We start from the raw sequence: 25673 nt of genomic DNA, 5'->3' as shown, positions 1-25673 counted from the left end.
AACTTACAGGCAAGTAGGGAGCAATATCATAAAGCAGCCATCTGGAAGAGTAGAATGTATTGTGCCAGTGTTACATAGTGTGTGCCACCTCGGTCTCCATGTGTAGGAGTGGTTATGTAAATATCTTTTCAAGTGTCGCCATCTTAATGCAGCTGCCTGCCAGATGTAGGGTGCTTCCACATCAGTGCCTGAATGGACGTCTGAAGTGTGCTTTCAAAGTGTATCTTGCAGTAATCCCTGCTTGCTGGGCTTTGGTTGGTACTGCAGAACATAGTTGGTGTGCAAACTAGATTAGTTTCAGGTGGTGCTAAGCTAGTAGGTGGGCTGTACATAGGAGCACATCTCATGCATTTCAACCACTAATTGGGGTGCAGTCCGTGGGACCAGGGAAGACATAATCCAAAGCTCCCCAAATGTGTTTGGTGTGGATGTTGGATTTCCAGCCCCAACTCTTATCACTTTAAAGATTTGCTCCTGTTGAGCCATACTACTTGCGAGCACAGAACTGGCTGTAGATGTTATATGCATTTCCAAGCTCTAAGGAGAGCAGTCAAGAAGACTTGCTGCCAAAGAATAGTGTCTAAAACAGCACCAGACATCAGGTTTTGGACAGATGAACTGTATCTGGGAAGTCTGGAGAAGATCTTGCAGAGGAGTGTATTCCTTTTGAAAAGGAGAAGATGGGATTTGATTCTGAAAATAATTTATTTCTAGCACCCTAATGTCACAGGAGGCAGTACACATCATGCAAACCCCTCTTTGTGCTTTTCCCATTCTTTTAGAGCCTATTCACGAACGAGCTCTAATTTTCCAGGTGGTTTGCTCTTCCTTTGGAATCACACATAGAAGCCTGAAAACTGTGAAGGAGTTGACATTTCTATGGCTTATCTGCAGCCATCACGTACTTTTCAGCTGAATGCAGGCACTTTTAACCTGTTACCGCCAGCTGCAACGTTTTAGTGATCCCAAAGCAAGTAATAAAATAGCAGTCTGTCAGCCAGATGAACGCGTGCTATTCACGAATACTACAAGAATCTCCTGTTCTCCACGTGCCTTCGCAACGACTCTCCTCTCGGGCCAGAGACCCGTAGTCTGCTGCAGGGTGGGCTGCAGCTGTTGTTAGTGCTGAAATCGCTTACCCTGTCTGCAGTTCAACGAGATGAGCGGTGAACTGGACACCAACACCGCAGCAGAACTGCTGATCTAAGTCTATGCAACGTATTTATTGACTCTGTGACATAGTTTTAATGGTAGATTATAACATTAGACATACTTGTGCAGTATATGCACGTACCAAAGCCCGTGCTGGCATGCCCGCCCCGTCCGCCACCGGTGGCACGCCAGGGCGGGAGCGCTGGGCTCGGGAAGGGGCCCAGGAGCTGCGGGAGAAGGGCAGGGCGGGGCGAAGCCGGCAGGCGCGCAGTGACCCGGGTGACGGCGCCCGGCAGTGACACGGGGATGAGCCAGCACCGCCCCCATGGCTGCACGTGAAGAGTTGAAGCCGCCCGGGCGCAGCTCCAGCTGCACCGACATGTCGCCTGCTGTGGGGTGGGCGGGCAGCGGGAGGGACCCGAGTGGCCAGGCCCACGGCCTCTGGCCCTTTAAGGCGCTCTACTGCGACGCTCGCGGGGTGCCTGGCCCTTTAAGAGCTGGCCCCGCCCCCCGCCCCGTGAGCCCTGCGAGCCCCGGCAGCCCCAGGTACGGTACGGGGCGGGGGGAGCCGCGCCGCGCCGTGCCGTGCCGCCCCCTCCCCTCCCCTCCCGTCCCCTCCGCCCGCCCGGGTGGGGCGGGGGTCCCGCCGCCCAGGCGGCTGGCGGGGGGCGGGGGCGCGGCGCTCATAGAGGAGGCCGCGGCCTTGCCGTCCTGGCGAGCGGGTACCCTGTCCCGGTCCGGCGGCGGGGTCAGAGCGGAGGGAGTCGCGGAGGGGGTCCCGCTCCCCGGGGTGGCCGCGGCCGGCGGGTGGAGGCCCTTCCTGGCCATGGCAGCCGTGCCCGCCCGGGCCGCGCTCCGCCTGGCGGAGCCGGCGGGGGAGTTGGTACCTTGGCGCCGTGCCTCGGAGCCCGGCCCCCGCCCCTGCGGGCTCTGGCCTGAGCTCAGGGCCTCCCGGCCTGGGTAGGCGGCAGGCTCCCGGGCCCGCAGGGAACTGGGGGCTGGCGGGTGGCAGCCGGGTCGGGGCCCAGCGCTGGGCGCCCCGGCAGCCGGTCGCTCTGCGTGGTGTTTACCCGGTGTCTGTGCTGCCCCGGAGCCAGGTGCAGGCCCGGTGGGGTTTGACGCCGACCGTCCGTCCCCGCCTGGCGCCATGGCCATGAGGGAGCTGGTGGAACCAGAGTGTGGGGGCTCCAACCCCCTCATGAAGCTGGCCGGCCACTTCACCCAGGACAAAGCATTGCGGCAGGAAGGGCTTCAGGGCCCGCTGGCCTGGCCGCCTGGGGTTCCCGGAGCTGCAGCTGTGAGTGTTGCTGGTTGCTCTGCTTGCTGACCCGGGGCTGGGTCAGTCAGCACGGGATGGGGAGGATGTGTGCTGGTTGAAGGGGGGCATAGGGTGAACAGTACGGGGGCACTGTTAGCGTAGATAGTTGTGGTGTTGCTTTTTTTTCCTGGGGAAAGAGGCCACGGGGTCACTCAGTTTGTCCTACAGTGTTGTGGGGTGAGGGCCTGTTTGTGGAAGCAGCGTTTATGGGTGCTCAGAGGATGTTGGTGGCAGCGGTAAGCTGAATGCCTTACTGTCACAGGCCCTAACCTAGAAAGTGGTGGGAGGCGTGTTGGACAGTGTCACTCAAGGTATTCCTGCTCCTTTTACTTCCACGTAAGCAGGCAGCTAATGCAAGAAAATGCTGATAGCCTAAGTTTAAGCAAGTGGAAGATGTAACCTAATCGGGTCACTGGAGAGGGGCATGGGGTCAAAGCTGTTGGGATAATTGCCCACTATTCCCTGTAGGTATCCAAACCATTGGGAGTGGCCACCGAAGATGAGGTAAGGACAGACTGATGCATGTCCTTACTGCTTTTCTCATCATCACTGTTTGCTATTTTTCCCTTTACCTGATATTAATATTTCCTTCTGACAAGCCCGTTTCTTTCTCTCATGCTCCATGGCTCTGCCTGTTCATCTTCTATGCTATGTTTGTAATCCATCTCTGTCTTTGGCAGCTGGTTGGAGAGTTCCTGCAAGAGCAGAATGCCCCTTTACTGTCCCGTGCACCCCAGACCTTTAAGATGGATGACTTGTTGGCTGAGATGCAAGAGATTGAACAGTCAAGCTTCCGACAGGCACCTCAGCGAGGTGAGGAGAGTTAGAGTTGGTAGAGAGCTGGAAAGGGTCCTGGGGTTTTGGTTAACCTCCTAGCAGGCTGATTCCCATCTGTTCAGCACTTGTGAGATTTTATCTGGAGTATTGTTTCCAGATTTGGGCTTCCTAGTACCCTGACATACTGCAACAAGTCCAGTGGAGATCAGTAAGGTATTCAGGGACTGTAATACGTGGTGTAAGAGGAAAGGCTGAGGCAACTGTGTTTGTTCAGCCTGGGGGAGTGGAGTGTCTAGTTGCTATCTTCAGCAGCCACAGTCAGGATCTTCACAGCAATACCCAGCAAAAGGTCAAGGAGCAATGAACACAAGTTGAGGAAAGGGGACCTGACTAGATGTAAGGAGACATTTCTTCCCTTGGAGGGTGGTTCAGTACTGGAACAGGTGCCTAGGGAGGCTGGGGAATTGCTGGCCTTAGACAAGTTCGGACGTTACCTGATGAATGCCCTGAGCAACCTAATGTGTAGTGTTAACCTGCTATCGGAACACTAGCAACCTCTAGAGATTCCTTCCAAGTGGAATCTTTCTGTGATCTTACTCTAACAAAGAGAAAGGGAAAGATCAGAGGTGATTAGGGCTAGCCTGGAACACTTAAATGACTCCTTTGAGTCCTCCAGTTGTCGCTTCTGTTTTTTTCTTCTTGTAGCTCCAGGTGTGGCAGCCCTGGCAATGTCTGAAAACTGGACTCAGGAGTTCTTGGCTGCAGCAGATAGTGCTGGTGAAGTCTCTTCAGATTACAATGAAGCTGACTGGTCACAGGAGTTTATTGCTGAAGTGACAGGTGAAGGGTCCCTTTAGGAATTACCGTCAAGATGTTGCCCAGTCATATGCCTGTGTGTAGTGGAGAGTTACTGAATATGAAATGGGAGTAATGCTTTGGGCCCAGCAGTCGGTGTTTACTGTAGCAGCTTTAATGGGGAGGGTGGGGGAGTGGGGAAAGCTGCTTTGCGATGGCTTAGCCAAATTGTGAGCAGTGTGGTGTGGAAGCTTTTATTCAGGTGTGAGGGTCTCTTGTTTTCAGCTTAGGTTATTTGGAGAACTTACAAGCAGGCCATTCAAGCTGCTTTTATAAAAATTATGATGTACTGATACAAATTCTGGAGATGGTCTGGTACTGCTTCTTGCTTACATATTCTCTAACTCCCTCTCTTAAGGCTAAATTTGCCTTTGGTATAAAGGTAAATATTGTTTAATGTGCTTCAGCCAAATACTTTGTCAGTTTCATGGGGATAGAGGGTTGTTGCACCTTGGAAATGTGCAAAGTGAATGTTTCTGACCCAAAGGTTAAGTTTTCAGTTTCAAGGAAGCCAGTAGTTTATCTGAAAAGCCATCCTGTGTTGTGTATAGAGCTGGGGCTGGAATAGGGTCCTGTTACTATCCATGACCTAATCTGGAAGTTATGAGTAAGATTTAAATAGATGCTATTCTCTTCTCCAGGAGAGGCCACTGTAGAGAGCCAGGTAGTCCCATTTTTTGACCTTCACTCTTAATGCTTCTGGAAATATAAATCAGCATTTACAAAAGTCTTTGAGAAAGTTCTGAGGAAAACCTAGTGCTTTGTAGGCTGTGCTTTTGACAGAGACTTGTAGTGTGTTGCTATTTTTCTTGACCCACATAGTATCCCACATGCAGCAGATGAATAGGTTGTGAAAATAAAGTAGAAAATCCTGAGGTTAATGTCACCACAATGGCATCTGTATTAATACGCAGTCTGAACCTAAGGCTTGATTTTTACATCAGAATAAACAAAATTAGAAGAAACAAGTGTAAACAAATTTTCAAGGCGTTTTGTCTGTGTGTTAGCTGTGTGTAAAGTGGAGAGAGCAAAATCTGTAGTTAATCTGACTGATGGTCTGCCTGTATTACTCTTCTCCCCATTCTTCCTGATGTCTTGTGTAGATCCACTGTCTGTGTCTCCTGCCAAGTGGGCAGAAGAATACCTAGAGCAGTCAGAGGAGAAACTGTGGCTTGGGGAATCAGAAGACCAGTCTTTGGCAGATAAATGGTGAGTCTGTCTTCTCAAGACTAGTTATTGCTGCTAGGCACTTGGGTGGGTGAAGTTTTTGGATAGGCGATAGAAATCTGCTAGGGCCTGAATGCTTTTGAGTCATTTAACCTGAATTGATGTTCTCAGGCCTTTGGTTTCAGAGAACAGAGGAGAAAACGCTTGGAGGCTGAAGTTTAAGAGGTCCTAGCTTTTCTATTTTCTAGTTCCAGGAAGATATTGTGATCATGTAGGCTAACTTAATCTCATGCCTAATGCAAAGCTCCTTAAAGTGATTTTAGGAGTGAGTTCTGGAAGTTCTAATCAAGCAGAACTTTTTTCCACCGCAGATGCTTTTTAGTTTTGAAAATCTCAAATACTAGGCTCTACTAGTTGTGAACTTTCATCCTTTTGTTCTCCCTATCAGACAAGCCACATCCAGCCTTTCCTCTGCATGTTTCTAGATCCAGCCTTCCAGACCTTACTCTAATATGGTTTTTTTGTAGTAGATTAAAGAACAGTCTATTACTACAGATGTTCTCTGAATAGGTAGGTACCTGTTGACTGCATTCAAGTTCTTCAATTAAAGAAGCAAAACACAAGCAAACAATTCAGGCTTCTTAGATCTTTCCCTAAAAGAGATTATCAATATTTGGATTCTCCTTCCTTTTCTGATACCTTTCTGCAAATGTGGACATCCCTGAGTTATTGCTGCCAGTTCTAAAGACTTCACCAAGACTGAATGTAGTGGTAACACCTGCAACTGGTCCTATCCTGCTGTAAGCCAGACAACATACTGAGTTGTGTGCTTGCTATGAGCCCTCAATCCTCTGCGGAGTTGATGCTTTTCCAAGATACTGTTCCTCTTCCATGAGCATGACCTACCTTCTTTGTTCCTAGATATATGGTCTTGTTTTTGGTAGTGCTAAAACTTGCAATGTCTGATAGCATGTAAGCTTACCAAAGAATCCAGACAGTTCTGCAGAACTGTGCTGTCATTGTAGTTGATTAATTCTGCTACTGTTTGTGTCAGTCACTTGCACAGTTAACCTAGTATCAATTTTGAAATTTTACAGATGGATAAAGGTACTGAATCAGTTAGAACCCCAGCATCTTTGATGAGGCATTGTATCCCTCAGTACTGTTGTCTGGCCCATTGTGTAGACTGTTGATAGTGAAAGGGTTTGCTGTTCCCTGGTATCAGGCTACCTTTTTCCCTTTTACTTCCTCTGAACACAGGTATGAGGAATATCAGCCTGAGGATGATCTTAAGAAAACTGTTAGTGATTTCCTCTCAAAAGTGGATGATCCAAAACTCAAGAACTCTGAGGTAAGAAATTCCCTGACTGGGGCTGACAGATATCTAGTGTGAATAAGGGCTGTGGGGATTTGGGAAGGGGAAAGACAGTGAAGGAATAAAGCTTCCTGCTGTCCCACGTTCCCATTTCTTCCCTCATTTGTATAAGTTGAACCCTACAATCCACTGTAGATACTATCCATCTCTACCACATTACTCTCTACCTTTTCAGGCTTTCCGTGCTGACTTTGCAGAGAGAAGCCCTTTTATTGAAGGGGGGTGGGAATGAGTAGAGGGCTTGTTGGCAAAGCATCTGCCCAGCTCCACCCTTGTTTCATTTCTCTGCCACAGTTCCTAAAGTTTGTCCGCCAGATCGGAGATGGGAGGGTATCGATCGAAGCTAATCAGGTGACCCACAGAGACCAAGATCAGGCAGAGCAATGGGCAGCTGAGTTTATACAGCAGCAGGTAGGAGCCCCAGCCCTATGTGCTCTGAAGGAGGAAGACTTTTTGCCACAGTGCACAGTCTGGGAGAGAGGGAGAATGGCAAGTCCAACTCTCAGCAGTACTCTACTAATAACTAGGCTGGGGGAGGCAAGGGAGGGGCTGTTGGGCTCTTCTTAGCAGAGTCTAGCTAGAAGCTGGGAAGGTATTTGGGCAGTGTGAGTTTCCTCATCTCCTGTAGCACCTGGGAGGAAGGGGGTACCCAAATGAACTCTCTTCTGCTTTACAGGCCATCAGTTCTTGCTGATGGGAAGGAGGGGTCATCACAGACCCTCCTGCTGTTTTGGGATGTGCCCTGAGGTTGCCAAATTCTAAAAAGAAAGGTGTGTTTCTGTTTCCAATCTCCCAGGGGGCATCCGATGCCTGGGTGGATCAGTTTGCACGATCTGGGAACATGTCAGCTCTTGATACGGAATTTGAGCAGGCAAAGACTGCTGTGGAGGTAAAACTGATGGAGGAGGAGGGCTGGAGTACCACCTGAGAGCCCATGGTAGGGTTACCTCACTCCTTTGCATGCTGTGAGAAGGGCGAGAAACATTTAAGAGGGTGCTCTCTGGGTTGTCTATAGAGCTCAGTTAATGGTTGAGGTACTCTAGTCACATTCTGTTCTCCCTTCAGTCAGATGTTGATTTCTGGGACAAACTCCAGGCAGAATGGGAGGAGATGGCTAAGAGAGATGCAGAAGCTCACCCTTGGCTCTCTGACTATGAAGACCTCAGCTCCTCATCATATGACAAGGTAATACAGAATAGGGTCTCTCAGCCCTAGCACTGTGATGGACTGCCTTGAGGAGACTGGCAGTACATCTGCCTTGCAGGTGAGCTCCACAGACCCCAAATGCTGCTAGCATTCCTTCTCACACTGATCTTCTGCTGTCACTTGCACCCTCATCCCAGATTATCTAGAGGTTAAACAAATACTGTTTTCACTCGTGCTTATCTACTGGTGCTGTCTAGTTCTTGTCCAACACCAAATGCCAGTTAGTGCTGGGGTTCTTTGCAATGAGTGCAAGTGTTGTTGCCCACCCCCCCCCCAAGCTGATAGGATTCACGTCAGATGTTTAGTTTCTGTTGCAACTTCTTCCAGGCCTGGTTTAGGGGAATTTTACAGCACAGAGCAGGCAGGCAGAAAAGCCATTGTCCTCTGATCTGCTGTGAATTAACAGAGGATGCAGTGCTTTCTGGTCTGCAGTTTGAGTGTTTCTGATGCAGCAAGACTAGACTGTGCTGTACTGTAGAGAGTGCTTTTCTCCCTAAGCCTCTCCTAGCATTAGCCCCTGCCTGTCTTCCCTGCTAGGGTTACCAGTTTGAGGAAGATAATCCCATGAGAGACCACCCGGATGCATTTGAAGAGGGGCGGAAGCGCTTGGAGGAAGGTGACCTCCCAAATGCTGTCTTGCTTTTTGAGGCTGCAGTGCAACAGAAGCCAGATCATATGGAGGTGAGTGAAAGCAGAGATAATAAGCCTTGGCCAGGTGTCCTGCTACTTGGATTCTTACCTTGTGATGTGTAAGGGTGTGTGTAGAAAACTCGCTTTAGTGTTAGGAGCTGTGCAGGTTGTATGAAAACATCTCATTTTTCTGTGGCTCTGGGTATGTAGCTAATGTATATGAATCCCCAGGAGAGCTGTGGGCAAGGAGGTTTATGACTAAGGTCAGTTACAAAAAGTGTAAAGGCTCTGGCCCAGAGCTGTGTTGCAAAATCTTTGGAGTACAGGAGACTGCGTGGAGCTGACAAGGAGTTCTCATCTCTTAAGTTGCTTCTGTGGAAGTCATAAAGACATTTGCAAGTTTGGAGATGCTTATGGCAGGTAACAGCTTTCAATATCTGTATTAAAGACTAATTCTGAGCAGCTCATTAGACTAGGGGTCCTGGTTAGGTCTTCTGTCTAGATGCCAGGAGAATATGTAACCCAAAAGGGTTGAGAGAGATGGCTTGGGTGTCATCACAGTCTTCATTTGATGCTGTGGGCCAGAGAATGATTGTTATACTGAAGACAAGTTTCTAGTTCCTAATTCATTGAATACTTATTTCCATAAAGCACTTCAGCTTCTGCAGGATGGATTGAGAAATGGGATAATCTGTGCACCTTTCTCCAGAGGTAAAGGACCTGGATATCCTCAGGAGGAAGAGGAAGAATGCAAGTACATCCATGTTGTCCGTTTCTGGAGTGCCTGCCTCAAGGACCCAGAGATGATGCATTCTCAGTGTGTCTGATTCAAGCCCTGCTAACTGTATATGATCAGAAATAAGTAATTTGTTTATCCTGAGGCTTAGATGAGAGTGATCTCTCAGAACAAAGGTTCTTGGCTTTTGGGAATACAGGTATCTAACTTTCTAGAGTACTGCGAGTAGGTGAAAAGTAAGCAGAGTTTTTGGAGATCTACTTTAGCTTTAAAGTGGTCAGAAGGTTTTGCTAGTATTCTTTTAGAATCGGCACTCTTCTCTTAGGCAGTGTGGGCTGCATGCTGAGCATAATGGAGAGGTAGTTAAAACCTTAGGGGAAAAAACCTTGGGCCAATTCTGGCTAGCTGTATTGAAAACATTCTGAATTCTTCTGTTGTGACTCTGCAGAAAGTACAGAAGTCAAGACTTTGCAAATGGTACAGTTATCAAATAGACTTGAACAGTTGCTCTGAAGGAAATGTCATGGTTGCTTTGGTCCAAATCACAACTTTACCTTGAATCTCAGCTCTTCTGCCTGCAGAACACCATGCAGTTTACCACTGGTCAGCTCTTCTTGAGTTGCAGTTAACTATATGGTGAGGCATTAGAGATTTAAGACAGTAGATTGCCTCTTGCTTGTGGTGGCTTGTGCAGTGTGTCTGGGTCTTTGCTAATGAAACAATTTCTTTCCTTAAGATAGTGGATACTATTCAAAAAGTGGGTACTTCATGCTGACAATCCTGCTGACTATGTGGCCTGTCTTTGAGCAATGGGCATGGTTGTCAACATAAAGTGAACAGGTACTTTGGATTTAGTGCCTTAATTATTCCCTATGCCAGCAGCCTGGAGATGGAAGTGGTTTTTGTGTACTGATGTCATGATGATTGAAGATTCAGTAAAATAACAGTGCTTCTACAGTCAGGTCTGACAGTCAACTCCCAAGATTATCAGTTGCTAGTGGACCACTGCACAAGCTTATACAGCTGCCTACCTTGGGGTCTCAGTGATGCTACTATGCCGTTTTGTTCTTAAGAAATGAGATCTGCTTTCCCTCCTTCCTCTGCAGTTTGACAACAGTTAGAAGTGTAAAGTGGGGATTCTGTGAATTAAAAGTGTAAAACTGCCAACAGTTGCTTTGTGATAGATCTCCAGGTAGACATTCACTATTCTTTTCACTGTAAAACGTCAGTTTTATTGGCCTTGAAGACCTATGTGCCACAAAGTCTATATGTCTTACAAAAGATACTTATCTCTGTAGCTAATGTGTATACTTGCATATATTTGGCCTCACTCTAAAAACATGTGTGGGATAATACCATGGATTTAATCTCTGTGTCTGTGGTTTGTCGGCTGATCTCTTTCTATGGATGTGAAGGAGTCTGACTTTGTGCATCTTTATCTTCTCCAGGCCTGGCAATATCTGGGAACCACCCAAGCAGAGAATGAACAGGAGCTTTTGGCAATCAGCGCCCTCAGACAGTGAGTGTTGTGGAAGAGCTGCTGAGCATGACTCTTTGTCTAGTGCATAGTGCCACAAGGGTCATATGGCCAGCATGGTGTGCTCTGTCTTGATTGTGTTACCTCCTGTACCTGGGTGTATCCCAGACTGATTTAATACTGTATTCACTTTCTTTCTTTGACCTGAAGGTGCTTGGAACTGCAGCCTGGGAACCTCACAGCACTTATGGCTTTAGCGGTCAGCTTCACCAACGAGTCCTTGCAGAAGCAGGCATGTGAGACCCTGCGGGACTGGCTACGCCATAAACCGGACTACGCCCACCTGCTGGAGAAGGAACTGCAGGAGAGTGTCTCGGGGACAAACCTGGGGCCTTCTAAGCATGTCCTAGGTTCCCTGCTGTCTGAGTAAGTTAGGGTTACAAATTTCAGCCTTCACCTGAAAGGCTTCTTGGAGGGTTGGGAATGCTCCAGGCAGGAGCAGGGGGAGAAACCCAAGGCCAGCTCTCTCCACAGTACACCAATATCCTTGTTCTGTGCTTTTCCAGCTCGCTGTTCATGGAGGTGAAAGAGCTGTTCTTAGCAGCTGTGCGCAGCAACCCCTCAACTGTGGATCCAGATGTTCAGTGTGGCCTGGGTGTCCTTTTCAACCTTAGTGGCGAGTATGAAAAGGCTGTGGATTGCTTCAGTGCCGCGCTCAGTGTGCGCCCCAATGTAAGAAAGGGCAGACTGTGGATGCTGGAGGTACCTGGAAGTTTAGGGGTGAAGGTTTGGGTGGAGGTGCTGCTTGTAGGAGAGGTACATTTTTGGACTGGAGGAATAAGATAGACATATGGGGAAGGGATCGCTGGCTTGGAGCTTAAAAAGGTCTAGTTTATCTCAACCCTTTTTCTCTGTCCCCTCCTCTAGGACCATCTTCTGTGGAACAAGCTCGGTGCCACCCTGGCCAATGGGAATCGGAGTGAGGAAGCTGTGGCTGCATATCGTCGGGCACTGGAGCTCCAGCCAGGATACATCCGCTCTCGCTATAACTTGGGCATCAGTTGCATCAACTTAGGTGCCCACCGGTGAGCACAGGATGGGCAGATCTGCTGTGACCCATGAATGTGCATGTGTTTGTGGGAGAGACTGTGGTAGGTTACTAGGGCAGTGCCACACTGCCTGCAGCCTTCCCTTGGCATAGGAAGGCCAAGCAAGAGTGTGGACTCTGCCCTGAGATCAGAGTGTCATGCAGATACAGTTGGAGTAGGGGACATCTGGAATTCAGTTACTGTTAAGGGGGAAAAGGGGGAATCTCTAGTGATTCTGGAGCAGGGCAGGATCTGGTGAAGAGGTGAAACTGTTTTGGAGGGGAAGTACTTTAGAAGTAAATGGGGGAGGGAGTATGAGATGTACAGTCTTCTCCAATAAGCATGTATATGTTCTCATGTTGACAGTGAGGCTGTGGAGCACTTCTTAGAGGCTTTGCACATGCAGCAGAAGAGCCGTGGTCCGCGGGGGCAGCAAGGCGCTATGTCTGACAACATCTGGAGCACCCTCCGCATGGCCCTCTCCATGCTGGGGCAGAGTGACCTGTATGGGGCAGCTGATGCCCATGATCTTCCCACACTGCTTCAGGCATTTGGCCTCCAGCAGTGACTCTGGGATGGGCTCCCCTGCGAGTGCAGGGTTGGCCCAGCCCAGCAGTGACCTTCCTTAGAGAGAAAATGTTCACTAGGGTTCACATGTATCTTTGCTCTGGTAGGGCAGATCATTGGCAACTCTCTTCAAGGACCTCCTGCTGAAGTGTGCAACTTCCCCTACCTGTCTGTTGTGGCCTGAGCATCTGAGTGGTTCATGTTATCACCTCCATGGCTGAGTGACACTCTCCTGGTAGGCAGATGATCAAAGTGGGGAGGACAGCAACATCCAGCCCTCTTGCCCAATGCCCAGCTTGGCTATGAGACCTTATGACAGCCATTCTGCAGAGGCTACCTGCTGAATGCAACCTGGATGCAGGTTGCTTTGGTGAGGTGGGATTGCCATTTGGTGAAAGGGTGAAAAATTCTGGGTTTTGAACATGCTTCCCCCATGTATGTGCTTGCATGTGTGTATATGGGTTGCTAGGGAAGACTGGGGGCAGCAGTCCCCTTTTCTGGGTACTGGTAACTTCATAGTACAGCCTCCTAATGAAGCTTTTAAAAATGGAGTACTTGTGCTAGGGAGACAGGTGGAGCCCCTTAGCCTGTCAGGGTAAGAGGAGATCCTAGAGTTCAGGCTTGAGGGAATGTGATAGGAATGAAAGTCTAAAATATAACCTCCCCTCCCAGAATATGGTGAGGGAAGGGTTAAGTCTTAATTTTCACTTGATCATCTGTCACTGTTTTCATATGTGCAGAAGTTCCCCATCTTGTGTGTAACTGAATCTTGTTAATTATAAATATCTGTATATGATTTTATTGGGGAAAATGTTTTTTAATTGTAAAGTATTTTGTATAATAAGGGGGGGGTGAATTAAAATTGCCAAAACAACATCTTTCTCTGTACCTCTGTTGGAGCTGCATGCAGGGGGTAGTATAGATCTTGGGCGCGGGGTGGGGGTGGTATAAGCCTACTGGTTTTCTAAAGGTAGATCAGAGTCTCTCTGTTTCGGTCTCCCTTTTTGACCCAGGTTTTGTTTTATTGATAGCTCATATGCAGATGAAGCTTAAAGGACCTAATTTTGCCATATCTTCAGATTTCAGTTCTGTGAGCCAGCAGAAGAGCCTCCCTGTGCCAAAAGTGCTGCTCTTCCTTGCTTAGGTTTAGGGGTCAGTGAAGCACTTTTTTTCATTTACTTTCTATCTGCAGTGAGGGAAGCTGTGTCACATTTTATCACCTCTTTGAGGAACCTGACTGCTGCAGTAGTCAAGACCAGGAGCTTAGGCAGGGAGCACTTACCCTTCAACTCTTCCACAAGGCACCTGTTTCTTCATACCTCTACACCTGTTTTTCTCTTGCTACTGTAACAATCAGGAGCAGAAAGTGTGTGCAAAGAATAGCTCTGCTGTATGTTTTCTGATCTTTAGTTTCCCCTGTGTCTCCCATCCACTCCTGTGGTACTGGAACCTAGGTGCACTGTTCTGAAATTGCTGTAATGCATGCAAAACAACTTGATGCATGTGCTGTCTAAAAGGAAGACAAACACTGGTTCTGCATCCTGCTCACACACAGAGCTCTTGGTCAGAAGTTGTGCCTTTTGGTTTTTACTGATCTCAATCCTTCTGTCAGATTCTTCTCTGCTCAGCAGAAGAAAATATGATTGTGTATGCTGTTCCTCACCTGCTGTCCAGGTGTTCCACCTTCCCCAATCCTCTGCTGTCCCTCTCGCCACTGCATCTTTGCTGCACCATGTTCTTCTCTGTTCACACTCCCATTATCAGTGCTTGGCCTTTCCTTTTACTCATCCTCAAGCACCATTAATGCTTCTCCTTGGCTTCCTAGTTGTCTATTTCCCTTGCCATTTGGCTTAATGTCTTTGACTTTGCACTTGGTGTCCTTCCCTATCACACATCCCTTCCTGTCCCTGCAGCTAGAGTAGGCTGTCACCATTTGTTCTCTTTCCCTGTAAATCATTCTTGCTTTCTTCCTTCCCTCCCTCCCACCTTAAATTATCTCATAGCATCTGTGCTACCTTTGCTGAGGCCAGGTCTTCACCTAGACACTAGGCCCTTTTTTTTTTTTCCAGGGCTGAGTGAAGATTGAGCTGCCTCTGTCCAGACCATGTCTAACCTTGTCCTGTTAAGAACTGTCTTTGGAAACAAATTGTTGGTGCGGGGAACAGCAGCTGTCCAATTGTATCTGCATTCTGGTTCCAGTTCACACTTTTTGCCTGCCCTCTGCAACCCTGTCTCTGGCCTCCTCTGAACCAGGCTTGCACTGGGGCTCTTTAAGTATCTTGAGCCTAGTTTGCCTTTCCAGCCACATCCACATCTGTTTCCAAGCTCTGTTGTGCAGCGAGGGGTGGGTAATAGGTGCTGAGCATTTTAGGTAAGGCAGTGCAGGATGTTTGGAGGTCTCTAATCCAACCCCTGCTCACAAGAGGCCTGACTTGAATGGTAGATCTTAGCTGAGGACCTTATAAATGATAGTGCTCTGCAATTGTTGTACTTAATGTACTTTCCCTTCTTGTACTTTCCCCAGGATACAGAATAGTGGCAGGGCCTATCACCAGTAAAAGTATGTGATGGATCCCAGCAGGCCCTTCTTTGTTCTTTACCAAATCCATGGGCGTTACAGGACACAAACTAGATCTTTCATCAGGCCCTAAGCATGTGGTCAAAGGGGATGGTTCAGTACATATTCTTCCACTCATGGTTCTTGCTATGTTTCTGCTATATTTATTCCTTCAGTGTTATATTTATTTGCTGTTTAAGGCCCCAAGAAGTCTTAGAATCTCTTGTCTCTTGGTGTTGGCCTTACTCAACACCCGGCTGGGAGATACCAGCAAATGAAAATTTGTGCTTTGAGATTCTTATACCTGTAGCCACAGTGTTCCTCATTAGCTTCCATACTCGTCAGTGAAGTGGGTGTGCTGCCACTGTATACTCTACCACTGCAGTTTCCTCATCTTGAGCTGTTGAGCTTCATTATGATCCTGGATTTTCTTGAGTTACAACTCCCTGATCTCTTGTTTTGGGTCCCAGGCTCCTTCCTCTTTTGCCTGTGTGAGCTGAAGTCTTTCTAGTCTGGCAGGGGCTTCAGACCAGTCCTTCTCTAGAGGAGTGCTCTGGGGGTAGTGACCTGAAGCGGATATTCATGGGAAGAGTGTAAGGGCAAGCATATAGTGAGTACTCTTGTATTCTCTAGGAATCTGCTGCTTTAAAGGCTGCCTGACCCAGAAGTTGCATCAGTATGCTTGTTTAATAGCCTTTGGTAAATTTGGTCTTTACGATTTTTAAACCAGGTGGTGCATTTGGCCTCTAAAATGTCTTGTGGACACACAGAAGAATTGCGTTTAGATATCTAAAGTGTTGTCTTTTAAGCCTGGTACATCTTCTTTTGTGATCTCCTACTTCTGGTACTGTAGGACATAGCAAATAATATGCTTCTCATATGGTCCGTGCCTCCCCAGGGGGAGCCCTTTCCCTACTTCTGTACCCCATGCTTCTGTATCTCTTCTACTTTTACTGTATTATTGCCCATATTTCCTTCATGCCCTAGCCTGCCTCTTTTTCCTCCTCGTTAGTTGGTCCTTGAATCTCAGAAATCTTTTGGCAGGCCAGTCTGCTACTGAGGAAGGACTGAAAGCATCACAGCAGCTCTTCCACCTGCAGCGGCAAAGAAGAAACAGAAACAGGCCTGCAAGACAGACCACTTTGTCAGAGCAGACTCTGGCAACTTCTCCATAGGGTAGTTCCTTTCTGCGTAGGCATGTTTCCTTCCTCTCACAAAAGATGAGAAACCTTTTGATGGTCACCATTATACTTAGTATGACAAAGCATTGTCTGGTATTTTCTGATGCTTTTGGATGCCTGATGTGAAACCTTAAAACTCTGTAACTGTCTATGACTTTAGGAAGAGTTGTAGGGTATAGAGATCCTCTGAAAATCAGTGCTGGATGGGTAGGGTTTCTTGAAACTTTTCCAATTTCTCTGTTGCATTTCTTGGGCAGAAGGTGACACCTAGTGTTGAGTCGAGGGCAGGTCAGTCTGTCACACTCTTAATTGGACCAGGCAACTAAACGGTTTAGGAGCACAACCTGCTAATAAAACATGAGAGGAACAAAATGCTGGATGCATTTTTCTGAACGTGTGACACTTGTGAGCTGGAGAGGTTTTCCCAGCCAAATGTGGTGCTGTGAAGCCAGGACCTTTTGAGGATCCTTGACTTTTTTTTTTGTTTGGTTGGGGGTTTTTTTGTTTGGTTTTGGGGTTTTTTTCTTCCCCTGGTAGTAAGCGCCTAATTAGACTGGGCCTTTGTGTTTGTGGAGTCCAGCTTAGCAACCATGCCATGGAAACCCATTTGCACACTTGTTAAACACGGGGACAGAAAGCAACCCAGTTGAGTTTCTGACATTTTGAACTAAAACAATTATTAATGGATAGTCTGTTGCCTTTTCCTTTGTCTGGGAAGGGGAGACTTTGGGAAGGAAATAATAGTTAGAAAAGCTCTTCCCTTTCCTTTCTGGCTTCTGTGTCTTGTCAAGTGAGACTTAGAAGGTTTTTGTCAGTCTGTATTTGCTATGCCTCTCTTTCCAGCACATCTTTTGTGGGCCTCCCTCCCAGTGCTGTGAGTGGATATGCAGCACTCATCCACTAGGATGCCATCATCCCACTTCTAGTCTTTGCTGAAAATGTAGTGTTGTTCAGTCCACTTCATTGAGCACTTGCAATTGGGGAGTGGCAAACAAAGAGGGAAAAGAAGGGGAGTTTGTGTGAGATACAGGAGGCATTTTTTTTTCCCCTCAAGGTTTTGGCAGTGATTGCATTAATTGGTGGGTGGGCTGTTCATAGCTTGGGCTTCTGTGGTCTAGTTGCATGTTCCTGTGTTGCATTTTTGGGGGCTGTTTTATTTGAGAAATGGAAGTCTTAGAGCCAAAAGTGAGAAAGAGACTCTTTGTGATGAAGAATTACTTTACCAGTCCTAACACCTACTAAAAGAGTAGAAATTAAAAAACAAAACCAAAACAAAACACAAAAACCCCTCCAGAACAAAGAAATCAGTGTCCTGCTGCCTTGAGGTCAAAACTACTAGACAAAATAGCAATCAGAAACTGGGGAGGTGCAGTTCATGTGATGTTTGTTACTTTAAAATAAGGGGTTTAAAAAAAATAAGGAATAAAAAGATGAGTAATTACTGAGATACAAACTAAGGTATCCACTGTGGTGGAGAGGGTGGGAACACAAGAAGATATGCAGGGGGATGGAGTTTGTTAATTTGATTTTTCTACTATTTTAAGTTTTCTACCATTGTGAAGTGGGTGCATACGTGACATCCACAGCTTTAAGTGAAACTGTTTTATCGCCCTGCAATCTAGTGGAAAATATACTCCAACAGCGCAATGATGATGAAGCCAACCACAGAGGAAATAAAAGTAAATAAATACATAAGACTCTTGATGTATTTGGAAATGATTCTATGGGAGAACAATAACAAAAAAAATCCCTCACTTTTAAGTCTCAAAAAAAAAAGAAAACCAGTTTTATGAAAAAGATAAAAATATTTTATTCTGATTGGGAGCAAAAATTACTAAGTCTTAATTTGTTCAAATGTTTTTTGCATAATGTATTTCTGCACATTTTTCAGAGACTCTCACACTGTCTTTTTCAGATCTTGAGATACTGCTCTATCAGTAGGAACCCGGTGTGGGAAACATAATTTCCTGTAAGAAAAAACAGAACACAAAACTGAAACACAAAAAACCGCACCCCCAAGCCATAAATATTACCAATCTCAAACTCCTAGCCTTGCCCTGTGGTATTCTGCTTTGTTCAGTGGCTTACTTCCTTGTGCGTATGCTTTCCATATACGTGAGATGAGCAACACTGAAATCCATTTAGTTTTCAATCCCAGTAACACTAGTAAAGGTGGTCATTAGAGCCAGGAGCTCATTTCTTTCTGTGAGCTTAGGAATGTTTATACAGAGACCCCAAGCAGGGGTCCCTGAAGTATCCTACAGCGGGGTTCATTGTAACAGTGACTCTGAAAGAAGCTTTGCTGGTCAAAGGTTGACATTTGAGGTCATTATATTTAATGACAGCCTAGAGCAGTAGCTGCTCTGTAGCTGTAAGCACAGCTATGTATTTCTTTCTTGGGAGTTCTGGTGTATGAAAAACTGGCTTGTAGCTTCTATCTCCTTGGTTTGCCTCAGAGGACTGCTCACAGTGCCTGGCCAGTCTGCCCATACCCAAGGTATATTTAAGACCTACTGCTACCAAGCTTGTGGGTAATTGATTTTCTTGCTCCAATAACTACTAAATCTCATCGGAGTCCTTGTTACGAGCTTTCTCACATCTGGTGGTAAGGGAGGGAATGCTTTCCTCTGAGGGTGGATCAGCACCTGGAAAGGCTTGGAGATGTTCAGGAGTCACCTGGGCAAAGGGCTGAGCAGCCCCAGGTAGGTTTAGATTCAGCCCAGCTATGAGGAGGGGAGTTGTACTCAAGACCTCCAGAGGTCCCTTCCCACCTATATCTTTCTGTGAAGCTAAACAGCTAATCATTTGCTTTCACTGGCAGGGCAGCTTGTTCATTCTTTTACACTGTTATCATTCATCAGACTGTTGCTTGATTTCAAAATTCAGACACGGCTAAGGCAAAATAAGCCTTTAAAAGGAGGTCTCTTCTTTTTACTGCTGTGGGTATTTGGAGGATGTAGATTGCTCTTGAACTAATGAAGATTCCATTGTTTCCTCCCACTGTAGTACAGCATGCCAGCCAATTAATGTGTCTGAAAATATATTACAGAGTAAACCTGCAATATGAAAACAAGCAAAAATACTGCCACTGTAGCTCTGCCAGAGCCTCCTTGCCCAGCTTTACCAGCTCTGCATCCCTGAGGCTGCTCAAATGGCTATTTAGGTGAGAAGGGGTAAAGTGAATTTAAAAAAAACTACTTGAAGGCCACCTCTGTCACCTGAATATCTCACACAGAAACCCTGTAGAAAACTGACGTTGTGTATTATATGTGCTTCCCAGGTAAGCAAAAACGTAAACTGCAGCAAGCAAAAAAATTCTACAGCCCACGCATTACAAAATACTTCGATATGTTTTTATTACTGTGATTAAGCTGGCTTCTGGAGAAGAAAGACAAATAAGAATCAAAGCTCTAACATTTATCAAGATGCTCGCTCGTCAATGGACTTTTGAACCAGAGCAACAAGATGACTGGTTGTAGGAAGATTAAAACCAAAATGAAGTAGTTAGTGATTTTTGACCCCTGAGGGTAATATTGGCCATTTCTCAGTTCTGTTAACTGGGGTGTTTCACAAGACTTCTGTGCAAGCTATAAATATAGGCAATTGAGCTGCCTCTCACACACAGCAGCACTGGACTGAAGGAAGTGCCATCAACTCTCCCCATCCAAGAAGCTAATATCAAGGTGAGTTGCACGCTTTTTACATGCAAACTTTCAATGTCTTCTTGGGCAGCTACTGTGAATTGCAGTTGGAGAGAAAGAGGTTTAAGTGTTGGGATGAGAGCTGCAACATGTATGTGAGGGTCTGATGTCTGTATTTGCAGAAACTTAACACATCTTTCAGGTGACGAGAAGGCAGCTGCAGGATAAACATGCCTTACAAAAGGAGACGGTGGAAAGAGTCATTGCTACAAAATTCCAAGGGGTGAAAGTGAGAATATTTTACAAATTAATCTTGGGCATAGGATCTTTATGTTGTGTCAGCAAAATTAACTGGCTTGTTATTATTATTACTTTTTCTATAGGCAGAAGGTCATTATAGTAGTGCTCAGTCAATAAATTAAAGTTTGGGTAGCCACAGCCTCCATAAATACAATTATAACTGTGAAAAAATGCTTAAATGTTTTTGATCACATAGTGAGATTTTTTTTTTAAAGTGAGATTTAAGTGAGGGGTTTTTTTAATGATGATTATGTTGCTCAGGTCTTGCAATTTTAGTCTGACTTTTAATCTTACTTACTGATCTTCTGCCATTCCTTCACAGAATCAACCAGAGTAACTGCTTCTTTCCCTCAAATATATTTGCCCTGAAATCTAAAACTTTGCTTTGATGACTGTTGCGTGATTTAGAAAGGGAGCTGTTATCTTAATTGGCTGCTCATTTCTGTTCCTGCAGCTGTTACTAATAAATACTGTGGTTCTTTGTCTGATTCCAGATGACTTTGTGTGGAATTAGTATTTGTTACAGTGCTACAAAAGGACATTCACAACCTGAAATTTAGTCTGACTCAAAGAGCTGATGCTTTGAACTTGATTGCTTCTCAGCTTATAAGAGAAGGCATCTCTTGATTTCAATAGAATTTAATATAAAAAGAGAAAGGAAGTATTTCAGTGAGTCTAAAAGTTCAGTTCTGGCCTTAACAGAATAGATTTTTTTCCTATTTACAGTACAAAATGCCCTTTCATTTAGATAATAATTTAATGTCTCACTACTTCTTTACTTGTAATATTATGTGGATCATGGAATCTAGCCAAACAACAAATGCCAATTTCTAAAATAATTCTCAAATGCAGTGTCAATTATCAACTGAAAGATTTATCACCAGTTATATATTTTATTTCATTATTATTTAGGATATACCAATAATATGTTAAACTAAATGCTCAGGTGTCCCTTGCACATATACATAAACCAACACACACCCCTAAATAAAACTGGACAGTTTTGGTGTACATATCTCATTTTACTTTTTCTTCCAAATTAAAATTTCTATGTTATGCCCTCACTCTTTTCCAGCTGCTTCTATATTTATCCTTTGCAAAAAATGTTTTACTCTTCCTTTTTTCCTTTTCCCCCCTCTCTCCAGCATTTTGTGTCTGGTGCAAAAAGGCTTGTTACAAGCATTGCTTATTTTCTGGTTTCCTTTTCTGCAGGTTGTCACCCAGCTCCTACAGCAAGAAATCCGAACTACAGAAGTCCTACTGAGATGGGAAAAATAATTGTTTATGAGCATGCCAACTTCCAGGGTTACTCCAAAGAATTCACTGGTGACATTGCCAATCTAAAAGATGTAGATTGGAATGATTGTGTCTCCTCAGTAAAAGTAATTGGCCAGCCTTGGGTGGCTTATGAGCACCACAACTACACAGGCCAGTTACTGGTATTTGAGGAGGGAGAACATGGCTTTGTTGGTCAGCAGATGAATGATAAGATCACTTCTCTGAAGGTCATCACTGAAAATCTGCACAATCCCCAAATCACTCTCTATGAACACGCCCATTATCAAGGGAAGAGCAGGGTGATAAAAGAACCAACCAATCTGGGTAGGGGACATGACAATGACACCATATCTTCTCACAAAGTCCAGAGAGGTGCCTGGCTGTTGTGTGAACACAGTGATGGCAGTGGTTTTTGTTACATTGCGCGAGAACATGAACACCTTCCAGATTACAATGCAATCAATTTCAATGACAAGCTTTCATTTCTGCGTCCCCTTCTTCCTGGTAGGGATTGTGGTTGTTAGACTGCAAATCCTGCAATCCTGAGGGAACGTTGCACCTGCAGCTAGCATTCCAATGTCCTGTACTATGTAATGTAAAAAAGCATTGCATGTTGCTTCTGCTGCTAGATGCATAAACAAAATGTGAGCATATAACCAGCATCACTCACTTTGTAATTTGTTTTACAACACTCCTGCTTTACCATGGCCTCTGCCATTTTGTGTATTTCATTTAGTGTTATTGCCATTAAAGAAGCTATTGAAAGCAACAATGGGTCTATTTTATGTATTGTTTGTGGTTTAATATAGGTGAATATTGACCTTTCATGATGAGATATCTCTATGTGTTCAGAGAACGGTTCACACCATCATTGGTAAACATTCTTCATGGATCTCCTGAAAGATTTTACCTCGTTCCTTTCTCACTTGTCAGTAACAATGGGTTCAGGCTTGACTCAACCAGACTTAAAGTCTTGGTGAGTATTGCTGTGATCCCAGCCAAACTCTCACCTGCAGACTTTACTTAATTATCACAAGATTGATTGTATCTCAAGGCATTGATCATACTAATGATAAAGTCTACTACTGCTCTCAATTATGTAATCAAACAGAAAGTTTTGATAAATTTGAACTGATCGATTTGTTGATTACAATAGGAAAACCTGTCTGATTTTTTTAAACCTTTTTTACCTTGATATGAGATGAGGTATCATTTTGAAATCACAGTGTTTCAACCAGAATGGGAAATTCCCTTTCTTCTAGAGGAAATTCCTTTTCTTCTAAAGGAAATTCCCTTTCTTCTTCATTGTAAGGGTGTTTTACCATTGTAACTAACTCGAGAGTCACTACTTGGTGTGTTCTACCACAGGCCAGACTTAAATGCTACATCAGGTAGCTCAGGGCCCTCCCAACACACAAAGCAGTGCCAGGGGTTATTGGTGCTACAAGCACACGAGGAATCCCAGCAGGCCCTTCTTTGTCCTTTACTGATTCCATGGGCATCACAGGGGACAAACTGGATCTTTCATAGGTCAAAGAGGCAAATGGAGGATGAAGATGCAAGCTGCAAGAAGTGGCAAGCCACAGGAAAAGGGTTGCTTAAGCATCTGTAGTTCAGTGTTTTGCAAGCCCCAGAGCAGCCTGGAGAACAACCTGCTGTTCAGTGTTCTTGTAGGATTGTGACTCTGTATGTTTCCTCTGAACCTCCAAAGCAGTGCATTAAAAGCTATATGACAGAGTCAACTTCAAAATACAAGGCCTTCTTGCAAACATGGGATCACTAGCTACTTCAAGAACTGTTTTGCCATGTACAAGTTTACCTCCAGAGCACACAGTTGCAGTTCTGTGTCATTACTGTCTAACAGCAGCTGTACTCTCTGAGCCATGTATTATGACAGTTGTCACGCAGCTCCACATTGCAATGTTTATATAGCTGTGTGCTGAGCTCATGTTTGCTATGTTTTTCTTGTATTTATAGCTAAAAAAGAAGCCCAGAACATGCTGCGCTATCATCTGCTGGGCTTTGTTCCTATTTTGAAACAAACACGGCAGGCTGTGCTCACATATCAACCACTTGTGTTCCTCTGCTAGGCTCATGTGGACAGATGCATTGGTGATAGCTCAGTCTCCATGTGTTTTGGGACACTTCTTACTGCTTTGCAGCCAATTTCAGGTTTCCTTGTTCTATTCACCAAACATCTTCTTTTAATGGGATTTAAAAATCAATTTTAAAGAACATGGAGCATTCTCCCTACTCTAGGCAAAAATAATTTGGAAACACTGACCACTCTGCAGACAAAGCCAGGTGTGCCCAAAGAAAGGCGATAGTGTATTGGGAAGGAGAAAGCAAGCACTGGTATGTTCAAATGTGGGCTGTAGCAATGGTATTGGTGCTAGTATGCAGTGTTTCAGCCTTCTCAGTAAGGTAAATTAGACTGTGCAGAGCTCTGCTTTGTTACCGCTAGACTTCTTCGAGAAGGCCCAGGCACAGACTTTGGGCAGTATATAACAAAGCTGCAAAACACCAATGCACTTTATGTTTTTTTCCCCTGTATTAATGCAACTCTCCAATATTAATACCTTTTGGAGTGGCAAATCAAGATGCAAATGTCATGTTCCACCCAAACCAATTTGAGGAACAAATGATTTTGGAAGTCTTATTGAATTGCCTTGGTCAGGTCTGAGGGAGCCCCTTCCGCATCTCAGCATAGTAGTGATGTTAAATGGCACTGTTAATAGGAGAAAGATTACTTAGGATGTCTCTCATTATCTTTCCTAGGAAATACACCCAATGATAGTTCCTTTGTGAAAAATGCCATTTCCTAAAGAAGAAAGAAGGTATTATCTTATTTTCTTGGCATATATAATTGAAAGTTTATTTACAGCTCTGAATCAGATAATTGTTACCTCTGAGTTTTCCCTGTTTCTTTTGGGCAAAGAAAAGACTACATTACCTCCCAAAGTTGCTGTTACTCTGTGATTTTAGCCTGTTCATATTCCTGACTGTCTTTGGTTCTCCTGGCCACCAGAGAGGGGCTTTTCTTTATTTTGTGGGTGGAGGGGCTAGTTGCTCTTAGGGTGCAGTGCACTTGTTAGGGTGCAGGCAATTTCTACACTGCTCAGATAGCAGTGCCCTTGAAATCATATTCTCTAATCATCCTCGCCCCTCACCCTTGCGGGAGGCTTTAAGAGGCATCTCAAAAGGACACTACATGCTCCCTGGCATTCCGTACTGTATTTCTCATGTAATGTGCATCCCTATAAAAAAGTACTGTATGACACTTGCTCAGGAAAGACTAGAGCACTGGTATCCAATCTGCCTTCAACACAGGGATAAACAGTATCTGGAGGACCTATTAAACTAGGACCCTGTTAAACTAGGCATGATACAGAGTAAAAAGACTGCTTCCAAAATAAAAAATCAGTAAAAAACTTTCACAGAGGGGATTACTACTAATCCACACTGAAGTGCAAATGGACATTTGAACAGAATGCTGAGTAAGGAAGGCTTGTAACCTGTGTTATACTAAAAGGAGATGTCTAGAGAAGAAGGCTCGAACACCATGGGTGTAACTAAGAGGTGATACATAAACAGACTGAACTTTTCTCTGCTTGGTTAGAAATGTCTGCAGAACAAGTTCAGGCATGTTTGCATAACCACAGAATATAAAATTTGGGCTTAAGGTCAGAGCTTGTCTTCCTAGAAATAGCGTGATGATTACTCATTAACCACTTATTTTATATGAATGCCGTGTTGCGTTGCTGATTAGATAACAGGTTGTTTGGAAAACTTTCCTGGAGCTGATTCCTCACGCTGATTCTGCTCTCAGCTCATGGCTGGGCTTGGTGCAGTGATGGATAGTGACTCTTGCCTGACAGTACACCAAGTAACTTCCCTTCCATCTGTGGTGTTTAAAGTAAGAAGTACATTTGGCATGACTGTTGTGGTTTAGCCCTAGTCAGCAACCAAGCACCCCACAGCTGCTCGCTCACTCTCCCCTGGTGGGATGGGGAGAGAATCAGAAGAGTAAAAGTGTGGAAACGTGTGCATTGAGATAAAGGCAGTTTAATAGGCAAAGCAAAAGCCGTGTGTGCAAGCAGAGCAAACCAAGGCATTCATTCACTACCTGCCATGGGCAGGCAGGTGTTCAGCCATCTCCAGGAAAGCAGGGCTCCATCACGTGTAACAGTTACTCGGGAAGACAAATGCCATCACTCCAAATGTCCCCCCTTCTTTCTTCTTCCCCCAGCTTTATATACTGAGCATAATGTCATATGGTGTGGGACATCCCTTTGGTCAGTTGGGGTCAGCTGTCCCAGCTGTGTCCCCTCCCAACTCCTTGTACACCAGGAGAGCATGGGAAGCTGA

The 25673-nt window shown here is 45.3% G+C and overlaps 1 protein-coding gene and 1 long non-coding RNA gene across 6 annotated transcripts; both read left to right on the top strand.

Annotated features, from left to right (window-relative positions):
• The first annotated feature begins 1570 nt into the window (after positions 1-1570).
• Positions 1571-13222, top strand: PEX5 (peroxisomal biogenesis factor 5). 5 transcript variants are annotated; one of them, XM_064464335.1, is made up of 16 exons: positions 1571-1698; positions 2250-2449; positions 2939-2974; positions 3151-3283; positions 3953-4087; positions 5206-5311; positions 6530-6620; positions 6939-7055; positions 7441-7533; positions 7710-7829; positions 8388-8531; positions 10665-10735; positions 10904-11119; positions 11260-11425; positions 11621-11778; positions 12148-13222. In XM_064464335.1, exons 2-16 carry the CDS (start codon positions 2300-2302, stop codon positions 12347-12349), a joined length of 1938 nt encoding a protein of 645 aa, XP_064320405.1. In that variant the 5' UTR covers positions 1571-1698; positions 2250-2299; the 3' UTR covers positions 12350-13222. The 5 variants fall into 5 exon arrangements, with proteins under 5 accessions (XP_064320405.1, XP_064320396.1, XP_064320414.1 ...); XM_064464326.1 differs by having other exon boundaries at positions 2246-2449; XM_064464344.1 differs by lacking the exon at positions 1571-1698 and adding an exon at positions 1719-1874.
• Positions 13223-13299: 77 nt separating this feature from the next.
• LOC135315547 (uncharacterized) lies at positions 13300-22077 on the top strand. Its single transcript, XR_010375037.1, has 2 exons — positions 13300-19769; positions 21240-22077. It is a non-coding gene; the product is annotated as an uncharacterized LOC135315547 (long non-coding RNA).
• Positions 22078-25673: the final 3596 nt, after the last annotated feature.

Source organism: Phalacrocorax carbo, chromosome 1 (assembly GCF_963921805.1).
Source record: "Phalacrocorax carbo chromosome 1, bPhaCar2.1, whole genome shotgun sequence".
In the NCBI taxonomy this organism is placed as follows: Eukaryota; Metazoa; Chordata; class Aves; order Suliformes; family Phalacrocoracidae; genus Phalacrocorax; species Phalacrocorax carbo.
Note: the sequence above shows the minus strand (reverse complement) of the source record. Positions and strands in the feature narration are given on the sequence as shown.